General features: G+C 40.3%; 1 protein-coding gene across 1 annotated transcript in view; it reads right to left on the bottom strand.

The window, feature by feature from the left end:
- PRKD3 (protein kinase D3) overlaps window positions 1–10875 on the bottom strand; it is an 88678-nt gene extending 77803 nt beyond the window's left edge. Inside the window, exons 1-2 of the mRNA XM_077843593.1 lie at window positions 10720–10875; window positions 1817–2771 (exon numbers count right to left, since the gene is read on the bottom strand). Coding sequence (XP_077699719.1) covers window positions 1817–2104 — 288 coding nt within the window. The 5' untranslated portion in view covers window positions 2105–2771; window positions 10720–10875. The remainder of the gene's footprint in view (window positions 1–1816; window positions 2772–10719) is intronic.
- Between the last annotated feature and the right edge of the window lie 1893 nt (window positions 10876–12768).

The following is a 12768-nucleotide window of genomic DNA, read 5'->3' as shown; positions in this document are numbered from 1 at the left end:
GCAAAGTAATACAGAAATTAAACACTACAGCTCACCTAGTTTCAAGCTCAAAACTCTTTTACACTACACAAACAACAGTTAGGATCCCAGCAAATGTCAAAAATAGTGTGTAATATGTTTACACCCTATATATACTATATATTTTTGCCAAATACATCCCTATATCATTATAATACTGATTCAAATTCAGTTTACTATGATACTCATTTTATGCTGGCTAGCTCTATAATCAGTAATTCTATTTTATATTTATATAAAGTTTACCCTAAGTTAGCTTTTTTCCAGCTCTATCCAATTTCCTTGCTATCGCTGTAATTGTTCATGGATTATGATTTTTAACCTAGTTTCCTAAGAGTTTGATCCATCGACCCACATCTCACATCTATATTAAGAATGAGGTAATGTGAAAATCAGTATGTATATAAGACTCTGTATGTATATAAGAACGAAGTGAAATTTTATAAAATTGAAAACAATAATACAGACTCAACTAAGACATTAGTTATCAATTTCTATGGGCTCAAATAAAAAGAAAACATTCAAGTTACAAACTGTAGTTAAGTTAAAATCTTACCTTTAAAAACCTAGTCAAAATATTTGTGAAAAACCTCTGTAACAATTAATGAAAGAAAATAAAAGTAAAGATACTTAAGAGACAGGCAGATGGTTCTACAGATCTAAGAAAGGAAAGTTAATCCTTAGGCCACATTTCAATAGATGAGTTACTGTTGCCACACAGGAGGCACAGGCTATTTCTACAAACTGCATAACATTTTAGACTGTTAATTACTTCTACATCAGAAGATAATAATAAATCATATAAAACATAAGATGTTAAAACACAAACAGTAAGATGAGGATCCTGAGTAAAAATATATCAATCTCACCTAACATTATTTTTAAAATAAGAAGTATACTGGGATCCCTGGGTGGCGCAGCAGTTTAGCGCCTGCCTTTGGCCCAGGGCGCGATCCTGGAGACCCGGGATCGAATCCCATATCGGGCTCTCGGTGCATGGAGCCTGCTTCTCCCTCTGCCTATGTCTCTGCCTCTCTCTCTCTCTGTGACTATCATAAATAAATAAAAATTTAAAAAAAAAAAAGAAAAAAAAAAAAGAAGTATACTAATTTGTTTGAAACATATGCTCAGTCCATTAAAAATAAAATGTAACAAATTCTTACTTAAATATAGTTTTAATATAAAATAGAGAACATTTACCCATCAAATCAAGATTAATAAAGACATTTATAGCTCAGGTTCTTCAAAAAATGGTATAGTATAGGGCAGGAGGTAGGAAGGGAAACAAAATAAAGCCACCTTCAATTTATATATCGTCGTATTCAAAACTAATTTACCTATTTTTTTAAGCAAGAGGGAGTGGTCTTTGCATATTAAATGGCAGTACAGGTGAAATCAAGACTTAAAGGGAAGGAAGAAGGTACAAAAAGAGGGCAGAACACAGCGCACCTAGGAAGAGGTATGGACAGAGGCCCATCCTTTTGGTAAGCCACCTGGATGCCCTGCACCTTCTACCTCCTGTTTTCTCTAAAAACAAATGAGACTTGTACATGAATCTTCCTTTCTCAAAAGAAAAACTGAATAGGCAATATTTTGAAGTTAGGATAAAAGCTCCAGTTGTTAGAATCTGAAATTTCAGACTTTAGGCTTCTAGTCTATTAGCACTCTGCCAAAATGATCCAAATTAGGATATAAACGATTGATACAAATGTGTTAACTCACTGTTGCATGTATAATTTATAGAAAAGTATCTGAACAATAGGAGAAAAACTACTGACATAAATAGCATGCATGGTACCTTTTGATAAACAACGGAGCACACAAGATCCTTGACGGCAGATAAAGATAATTCCTGGGCTTCGATGGTAACGTTCTCCCGTGTAAGGCCAATTTGCAGCAGAAATGAAATTGTATGCTCTGAGCCTCTGGAGTTGGTGAGTGATGGTGCACTGAAGCTTCCATTAGAGAGTCGGGCAGACAGTCCTGTTTTAGGACTTGAACAGGGAGAAGGAGCTGGAAGCACAGCAGGAAGAGTAGCAGGTAATACAGACTTCTGGGCTGATGGAGGGGAATTGTTTGCAGACATCTGCCTTTCTTTAATCTTTTAAAAGAGTTGTCAATTCTTTTTTCAGTGGTTATGAAGAGGCTTTTAAAATCACAGCAGTAAAAAAATGACTGTACTTTTGGATTTAATTGAAAACAATTTTATTTCCTCTTTTAAGCCACTCATGCCAATGACTGCAACTTCTACAACTGTGAGTAGAATATAAAAAAGGTCCTACTTCCCTTAGCATCAGTCCCATCAAAAACGAGTCTTGTCTTTAGGACCACAACCAAGGATTTGGAAAGGATTTAACATTACTGAATTATCCTCATCAGAAAAGAGTTGACATTGCTTCTTTACTAACCATCTTCATTTATTTTCTTTTAAGTCTACTCTTGTCTCTCTCTTTTAATCTCAGAAAATACATATTGAATAAAAGTTGTTTTTCTATTAAGATGAAATCCTCCTGGTTTAAAAAATAAGTGTTTAGGATTAATCTATTTAACTCTTATCTTGAGGTTTACTGATTTGATGGGGCACTTTCTCAAATGTCCACACCTTAAATCACCTTCTCAAATGTCTTTCATTTTGGCAGGGGAGGAAATTTTTCCATGATGAAGCACAAAGCTTTTTAAAACAGTGCAGGCATATTTCACTTGACGAATGGGTCCACTGACGAAAAGTTGATGCTTTCTGAAATGCAGTCAGCCTGAAAGGAATTTTAAAAACACTCTTAATATTTTATACTCATTTGACATTATTTTAAAACTGCAAGAATCCCTGTAATTTTCTTAAATGGTAAGTTTTGGTTGCATGTTTATAACTCACTGAGAAATCCAAATGGGTGGGCATTCTTGGGGGGTCTAGTTATCATTTTTTGCTGCACGTATAGTTTTAGGAAAACACTTCTGCTCACCATCAGCACTGCCACCACCACAAAGCCCCTGACAATCTTCACTAATAACTGAAACCTGAAAATCAAACACTTTTATTCCACAAATATACAACTGAGTTAGGACTACAAAACAAACAAAAAGAAAAAAATAGAAGGTACTAAAAAGAAGGTTAAAACTGACACTGTTATAGAAATAAAGTACATACCACTCAGCCATACAAAAGATGTATAACATTAATGTGTCATAATAAAGACACATTAAGAGTATTCTCTTTTATATCAGAAAGTCTAACTCTGCCAAAATATGATTGGTGACTTGCTTTGTTGACAGATTTCTTTCAGAAGACTAAGGAAGCCGAAGGGGACATACTATGCACAGTTATAATGTGAACGACATATTTATGACAGGAACATGGGAGGAAGTGATCTTAGTATAAATGCTTTCTAAAAGTAAAAAGCACTAGGCTCAGTTACAAATGTATCACAGTTTATAACAGGACAGTTCAAAAACAAAACAAAAGGTATGATCCTGATGGCCTAAGAGAAATGACTCATAGGGATCTGTCTAAATTTTACATATATAGCTGTAAACAATTCCAATGATCCAAAAGACTGAAGCATCCAATGTGGTTGCAGAATGACTCTCTGGAGAGTAGTTAATGGGGCTAAATAAATTAGGATGAACATAACGGGAGAGCAAAGCATACAGATACAGTAACAAGAATTCGAAAGCTCAGGAAAAACTAAGGCTTAGAAAAAAACTGTTCAAAGATAAAAGCTTTTATAACCACATTCAAATAAATATTACTCCACCTTATATGTGACAGCACTCAACATCTTAGAAATGTTTTACATACTTTTTACCTTATGCCTATCTCTTTGGAGACAAATAGATTTTTGCAGACGAAAAAAATAGAAGCATAAGCAGATAAAGCAACATGCCCAGCATCACATGGGTATAAAGAGGTGGAGGGGGAATTAGGACCCAAGTTTCATACTTTCTTACCAAGTGGTATCTCCACAATAACATACTGTTTGTCAAAGAGAACAAGGAACTGAAAGAATCACTGCTCAGAGAGGATGTTGTTAAGGTTGAGAGAGCACGTAAAGAAGGCAGAATTGCTCAACTTGTATTTTGCTTATCTTCTCCTAAGTTTTTAAACTAAAGTTGTAGAAGAGCAATGAGAACCGAAACCCAAGTCTGGTGAATTAGAGAAACTAAAACAACTTTTTACGAGTGCAAGTCTTTGGTTCCAGATGCAATTCATTCTATGCTGCTAAAGCAATTAACAAGTGTAATCACAAAGCTGACTCCTGCAATCTTGGAGAGGGTTGAGGGCCTGGAGATGGGTCAGAGTTGCTTCAAATTTTATGAGCTGGGAGAGTGGGGAAGATTTCAGAAATCACAGACATATAAACTTAATTATTAATCTTTAGTCAAATCTGAAAATAGATTATGAAAACATGTGGTGTCTGAATACTCAGAAAAGAATATAATAATCACTAGATGACAGCATGAATTCAAACAGAACAAATAATGCCAAATCCACTGCATTTAGATCTTGGAAAGAATGATTTTCAGACTTCTTAGTTGCAGGAAATAAGAATAATAACTTATAGGGATCCCTGGGTGGCGCAGCGGTTTGGCGCCTGCCTTTGGCCCAGGGCGCGATCCTGGAGACCCGGGATCGAATCCCATATCAGGCTCCCGATGCATGGAGCCTGCTTCTCCCTCTGCCTGTGTCTCTGCCTCTCTCTCTCTCTGTGACTATCATAAGTAAATAAATAAAAATTTAAAAAAAAAAAAAGAATAATAACTTATAGTCACTGAGCTCCAACTATCTGTCAGATAAGCACTTCATGTATGTTACTTCATTTAATCCTCTGCAACAACCCATTTTATAGGTGGAAAACAGGCTTAGAAATTAAAGTACTTGCCCAAGATCACACAATTAGCAAAGCCACGGGGGGGAAAAAGTGTATTCTGGACAAAACAGTATTCAAGATGGTTTTCCATGCTGTTTTTGAAAATATGTTGAGTGTGACTTGGATGTTAGTGCAGTCAGGGAAGTTTCCTGGTCTATAACAACCCAGATGAAAAAAGTCTTTAGGGGATGTGCCTTGGAACTTTGTCCCTGGCCCTATATTTTGACTATTTATAAGATAAAGACACAGAAGGCATGCTTATAAAATCCTCAGAGTATACAATCAAGGATAAACAGACAAAGTGAAATGTAACAAGGGTGAGTGTAAAGCTTTACATTTAGTTTCAAAAAGTTAAATATGCAATGAAGAAGAAATGAAGAGCTCATTCAGAAGCTCTTCTTAAAAGGCCACCTAAGATTTTATTAATAAGGGCTGCTAATCGTTGACTAAAAGAATCAATGCAAATCTAACCCCCCAGGACACCGAGAACACATCAACATCAATCTGTAAACTCTGTTGCTAATCAGCCTACATTACCATTGTGTTCATTTGTACACTCCACATTTATAAGAGTTATATTGATTAAAAAAAATAAGAGCATGCATCCAGATAAAGGTTAAAACGATGTCATGTGACAAATATATGCTTAACAAAACTAAATAGAATAATGGTCTTCAAATATTTGAAAAGGTGTTAGGAGAATAATCACCTTTATTCAGTATCACTGCAGAGAAATAAAGATAAGAGCAGTACTTGCTTACTTCACAGGACGTTATGAGGATGAAGCTACTGCATGTAAAGTACCTTCAATAGGACCTGGCTTACAGTTAAGTGCTCATTAAGTCCCAATAATTTTCATAGTAATTACATGAAAGAATTAATCATGAAGGTCCTACTTTAGGCCAAAAGCTGTAATTCAGATATGATACTTTATTACATCCTTATAACAACCCTATGAGATTTAATTCTGTTTTAAGGAAAGGAACTAGAGTTTCAGAGAAGTTGCTTGCTCACAACTAATATGAGATGGAACCTGGGATTCAAACTAAAGTTTCCCTGACTGCAAAGCCCATGTTCTTTCTACTATTTCCCTCCACCTCCTGAGGTAATGAGCTACTTTACATACTTGACTCTAGTAGTTTCAAAAGCTAAACTGTGATAAAGGAAAAAAAAGGTAGTAAAATACAAATGATACTGTATTTAGGTTAAATACTTCAAAATACAAGACACCGCTGTGTTCAGTAATAATTTATTTTCGATGGATGTCTTCCCACTAAATTTTCTTTTTCTTTTAAATTTATTCATAGACACAGAGAGAGAGGCAGAGACACAGGCAGAGGGAGAAGCAGGCTCCATGCAGGGAGCCCGATGTGGGACTCGATCCAGGGTCTCCAGGATCACACCCCAGGCTGCAGGCGGCGCCAAATCACTGCACCACCGGGGCTGCCCTAAATTTTCATTTTATTATACCTGTTAATATTAGCCAAATAATAGTAACTGTCTAATAATGCAATCGATCAATTTATCAGAACTACTGATAACTATTAATCAGCTACATAAATTTTACATCTTGGAAATTTTGTATAAAAAAGATTTTTTAAAGTGGCAGCACAAAAACAAATAGAAGAAACTAAATGAGCTGTCATATTAGCTTCTGCCCACTCAAACCATCTGTTTTCTCCTTTTATTTTATGGAACCCTGATTTGCTGGATAAGATGCAGTAGGATGTAGGCTGAAAAATATTAAGATTAGTATCAAAAAATCTAGTAACTTATTTTGTCTTTATGTTTCAATTAGGAAACTAAGACAAGACAATTACTAATTTATAAACTATGTATCGAGATATGTTTGTTTCTAACAGCTATCAATTGGCAAGCATTTCTAATATGTTTATTTGGAAGGTAGCTATGCTCACCACTATACCACCAACGCCAATTAATATATTTATTTGGAACACCTCAAATACTCTTTTGGGGAGCTTTCTGTCACATATCCCATCCAAATGAGTTTACATAATCCATCACCACTGTTGAATGGAAACAAAAGATGAAACATTAAAAGAATCTTGAGGGGCAGCCCAGATGGCTCAGTGGTTTAGCGCCGCCTTCAGCCCAGGGCCTGATTCTGGAGACCCACATCGGGTTCCCTGCCATCGGGCTCCCTGCATGAAGCCTGCTCCCCCCTCTGCCTGTGTCTCTGCCTCTCTCTCTCTCTCTCTTTCTCTCTGTCTCTCATGAATAAATAAATAAAATCTTAAAAAAAAAAAAAAAAAAAGGAATCTTGAGCCCAACCTGCCCTATTACTACAGACAAGGTAAAACAAAGGCCTGTCACTTTATGGAAACATCACAAGGCGATCCACCTTTCTCTCCCAATCCCTTATCTCCCTCCTGCATGTACCTATCTCCTAACTTAGCAAAGCCTCTACTTAGAAACTCAAAAAGCATTTTCCTTCGACATTTACTGAGTGCCTATTATATGCCAGACTATTAGAGACACTGTGGTTATACAGCAGTAACCAAAACATACATGGATATTGCTCTCTCTGGAGCTTACAGAGTGATGTGGGACACACACATTAAACAAATACCACACACAAAAATAGCAAGTTAACTACAAATTGTGAAAAATGATATGACAAGTATACTTAAAGGACCTAATTTCAGCTGGGGTCTCACACAAGGTGACCTTAAGGAAGTGTGCTTAATAAGCTAAGACCTAAAGGATAAATAGAAGTCAGGGAAGGAGAGAGAGGAGGGAAGAGGATTCCAGGAAGACAAAACAAATCCAGGTTTTAAACACTTCAAAAGGAAGCTCATTATTTAGTGTAGCCAGTGTCCTTTTGGTAATCAGTAAAGACTAAAGAGGTAAAACGCTTTTCCTATTCAGACTAGCATAATATCTACCATGACTCCCTACCACCAGTAGTGGTTCGATTTAGTTTTGTGTGCTAGGAACACTAATGAATGGTCTTTTTTTTTTTTTTCCTGTTGATTTGATATATACATGTATTTTTTTAACATGTAAAAAAGCATGTGGCCTTTTCCAGAGCAATTCTTAGTGTCCTGAAGTCAATGTCTATGTTTTGCCCTGATACAGGCTTGACCTGGCTTAATAATCTTAGTGTGCTTTTATATTGTATACTGTATTAACAATTCAAATAGCTTTGTTGGTTTTTTAAATTCATAGTCTGCAGCAATCCGGACATCTATAGATTTTCAAAATATAACTGTTTCCTTAGATTAATATAATACTTTTCCTAAGAGCTAAGCATTCAACTAAATTGTTGCTGCTAAAATTCTGTTCATCTGGACTAGTGACATTTAAATCTCAGACCTTCCACTCTCAGAGAGAGTACAGCGAACACACCATGTCTGCTCTCTGCTCAGGCACTGAAAAGTTTATCCAGTAATAAGATTACAGCCTGCCAATCTGGCAATGCTGTATGAATCTATGCTGGGCTTGATGAACCTTCATCGCCTCTCTTTGCCCAGTGATATCTGAGAAATTTGACTGGCTGACAGCCAATGAGCAATTTCTCATACAATGTCACTGTAAACCACACAAGTGGAGAAAATTTTTATTCTGTACTAAAGTTAAAATTAAAACATCTCCTAAGTATATCATCTCAAATTTTCCCACTGCTCCAAAGAGGCACACATACAAGTTCAATTTAAATTACACAATCAGAGACTCAAAGTACTACCAGCACAGAAGATTGTGAACTATAAGAATGATTATTAAATAAAAATCTGTACTAGCAAATAATTTCCCCACATAGCCATTTCTGTAAAAGTAGTTTCTTTTAAAAATGAGCAACTAATTTCAATACCGTAATATTTTCATCTATTTTAGAAAGTCTTTTTAAAAATGAGAAAATGTCCCTTAAAAGTCCATTTAATGACCATTAAATTCATTTTTTTCCGTATGAGATTTTTTTTTCAATTCCAATGTAATTTTAAAACCTTAACGTCCTAAGGCTTGATTTATTAAAGCCTTTTTTGCATATGCCAATGTTAAGTTAAAAACTACCTGAGAGAAATTTCTTTTAAAGAGGTCACCAAAAAAAAAAAAAAAGGAGGTCATCTATTGAAACTGAAAGCTTTGCATATCTAAAAGACTCATTATTACCTGAGATTGCTTAAAAAATTAGTCTCAAGATATCAGTCAACATCTTGAATGTGAGTCATCCTAAAAAGTGAAATGCTGGGGGATCCCTGGGTGGCCCAGCGGTTTAGCACCTGCCTTCTGCCCAGGGCGTGATCCTGGAGTCCAGGGATGAGTCCCATATCAGGCTCTCTGCATGGAGCCTGCTTCTCCCTCTGCCTGTCTCTCTCTCTCTGTCTCTCATGAATAAATAAATAAAATCTTAAAAAAAAAAAAAAGTGAAACGCTATCCACCGAACTATAGAACTTAGTATGGAAACTGGCCTGTTAAATACCGCCAGCTTATCTGATCAGGTCTACCATACATCTATGTTACCTGCTGAACCAAAACCTAACATGAAAGATTCTGTGACATGTTTAAAATGCTTTTACTATAAAACTTGTAACTTCTTTTCGGCTGAATTTTCAGGCTTGCTCTCAATTCAGATCCTAACGCGAGAGGAAGAAAAAAAGGTTCTTTAATAAAATAAAACTTAGAAGTCGAGAGCTAGCTAGCTCGGGGAACTTTTATGGATGTCCACAGTAGCAAACTGAGAGGTGGGTATTCCCTGCCCTCAATGCGCTAGACGTTGGCATGTAAGTTCGATCCGAGCAAAAATCACAGTCGCTAAAATGTTGGTTCAGAACTGCGATATTAAGTACAGAGTAGAAGTAGCGACAAGTAATACAATACGGCATTTCCCAGAGTACAGATTAAGGCATTTCTAAAAAGTTTTTGTTTCATTTGCGGCCACAGCTCATTAAAGCCGGGTCGTACAAAATAGTCGTTCAGGGTGTAACTTATCCTTCCTAATCAAAGATGACACCGATATCTTATTTCCTGTGGGGATGGGTGTGGTTGAAGAGACAGTTATGTCCAAGCCATCAATCTGTGTACGGAAAAGTCTGCAGGTCTCCCACGGGCTCGTCGCTTGGTTCATATTCGTGAGCGCTGTCGGCAAGGCCTACGCTTCTGACTGAGAGGATTTCAGATAAAATATCCAACAGGCCATCGACCAGTAAGTAGTATGTGGTTATTGTTACTGCTCCAAGAAACAGTCGCGCTCCTCAGCGTTTCATCTGAAGAAAATCCTCCCCGGGGGTGAGAACAGCTCACTCCACAGCAAGGCTGCAACTTGCAAAACTAAGCACAATCAGGAAACTGGGGTGGGGGCTCACACTCTAAGCACCATTTACTCACTCCTTTTGAGAAGGCTACACCACCCAGTGATGAAACGAAAAGAAAAAAAAAAAAAAAGAAGAAGGAGAAGGAGGCTCATCTCATCCCACATTCTGCAGCTTGACTCTCCCGGTCCGGCTCCCGAAGCGGCCGCGCGCGGTGGTCGCCCGCCGAGCGCCGACCCAACTTGGCCTCCGCGCCCGCGCCGGAACTTAGCCCCAGCGGGCGGCCGCGCCGGCGCCCCCCGCTCGCCGCGGCGCCCCCGCCCGCTGCCCCCGCCTCGCGCTCCGCCAACTTCCCGCCCAGCCCCGGCGGTCGCCGCCCAGCCCCGCGCGGGGCCCGAGTCCCGCCGCCGCCGCCGCCGCCGCCGCCGCCGCCGCCGCGTGCGGGCGGGCGGGTGGGGGAGGGGCCGCCGCCGCCTCACCCGACGGGCCGCGAGAACAAAGCGGCGGCCGCGGCGACGCTAACTTTTTCAGGGTCTGATCCGCGCTCCCTGAGGCGACTACTTACAGAGGCGGGCTCCCCCAGTCGTGAGAAACTCCGCGGCCGCCAGCGTCTGGAGTCCAGACGAGGCGCCAGCGAGGCTTCACGCGCCTCGCAGGATCCCGCCAGCCGCTGGCGCCCCTTCCTCCCTCCCTCCTCCCTCCTCCCCGTCCCGTCCTGAGGCCCGGGGGCGGGGGGCCGGGGCGTGCGGGGCGGGGGCGCGCGGCCGGCGCGGGGCCTGCCGGGAGCTGTAGTTTCCGGGCGGGCCCGAGCGGGTGGGAGCCGCGCGGGGATCTCGCTGTGCCTTTGCTCGGTGCAGGGGCAGCTGGAGCTCAGCAGGCGCGGACGTGCCTGCGTCTCCGTGGCCGCGGGGGAGCGGGGCGCGACCGTGCGTTGAAACCAGCTGCACACGGCACTTGAGCCCCGTCGTTGCCTTTTTGCCTTTTGTCGTCCGCTCTTGACGGAGGCCCCGGTGGCAAGGAACCAAGAGGTGACTCACGGCTTGAACGGGGACCTGGAAGGGGTCCACATCCCCGAGAGCCTACTCCCTGCTCCCCACGTTTTCCTCCCTCGGGCCTGCCTTCCAGGTGGCCGCCTGGCACCGCAGAGCCCCGGGCGTTCCGCACCGAGGCAGAGGCGAGGCGGAGACCTCCTGAGCCCTTCGTCGGAGCAGAGTGTACTCAAGTGGCTACTCTCAGTGTTCTGTGTTTCCTGTCGGTCCGTCCTTCAACTCGCATGTGTCCCCTACCCTTCAAAGTGAAGTGCAGTCAAGAACCACGACCCTAGGCTTCCACGTCCAGGGAAGCAAGGGTAACAAGGCCCGGGGAGGAGGAGGTCGGGTATCGGGATGAGGACCTAGAGGGGGGGGAAACCCCACTATGTGATACATTATAACTAGGTAAGAGGAAAACCTGACCCGCTGACAGTTACGGTCCCAGAAACGACCTAGTTCTCCTTCCGTCAAGATTTTATCTCCAAAATACTTGAGTGAAATATATTGAGACAAACTGGATGGGCTACTGTCATCCATCCATCCATCCATCCATCCATCCATCCCCAAGCAGTGGTCTAAGGCAGCTTCTGAAAACAGAGAGAAAAGAAAGCTAAGTGGGTCCCTCCGTTTTATACTAAGTCATCAATCTTAACAGATGTTCTTATTTTTAAACTTAAGAAATGGGAATTTTACTTATTTTTTAAAAGATTTTATTTATCTATTCATGAGAGATACAGAGAGAGAAAGAGGCAGAAACACAGGCAGAGGGAGAAGCAGGCTCCATGCAGGGAGCCCGATGTGGGACTCGATCCCCGGTCTCCAGGATCACGCCCTGGGCTGAAGGCGGCGCTAACCACTGGGCTACCGGGGCTGCCCAGAAATGGGAATTTTAAAATAATTTGTATTAAAGACGGGGCAAGTGAAATTGTGTATAACTCTGATCTACTCTGAAGCTATTGCTTAGAAAAGACATTTCTGAAATATTCTCAGGAATTGAAAGCTGCTAAATATCCCATATCCAGTAATATGTATCTAATTCGATCTAATATTTTATATTTAGTCTTGTTCTGCTATTGTTTTATTTTAAAATTGAAAGTAAATCCACTCGTTTATATTCTTTTTAAAGAACGCCCTTACCTAACTTTGCCTTTTTCTTCCTTCCACTTCCCAACAAACATTTTAGTCCAGCCCCAAATATTCTCTCTCAGCAAGATTCCCAGGACCTCATTGGAGCAGTTTACAGCCAGTCCCATCTCACTAGTGACTTCCATTTTCTCTCGTGGTCCTTAAAGAGACAGAAATTGCTCTTCCTAGAAGTAACTTTTCTTAAGGAATCAAGCTGATACTATACAGAGATTTAAGGATTTGTGTGTGTGAGAGAGAATATATATATTCACTGCATTTCTGCTGCTCTGCTTCTCTTTTTAAAAATAAAATTGTCTCCTCCACTTTAGATTAATCTTTCAGCAATACATTTTAGCAGAAGATTATCTTTGTACCTGTAATTTTTAAAAAGATTTTTATTTATATATTTGACAAAGAGAGAGCACAAGCAGGGGGAGCAGCAGAAGGAGAGGGAGAAG

Source organism: Canis aureus, chromosome 12 (assembly GCF_053574225.1).
Source record: "Canis aureus isolate CA01 chromosome 12, VMU_Caureus_v.1.0, whole genome shotgun sequence".
Classification (NCBI taxonomy): domain Eukaryota; kingdom Metazoa; phylum Chordata; class Mammalia; order Carnivora; family Canidae; genus Canis; species Canis aureus.
This window is presented reverse-complemented; position numbering and strand designations above follow the sequence as displayed.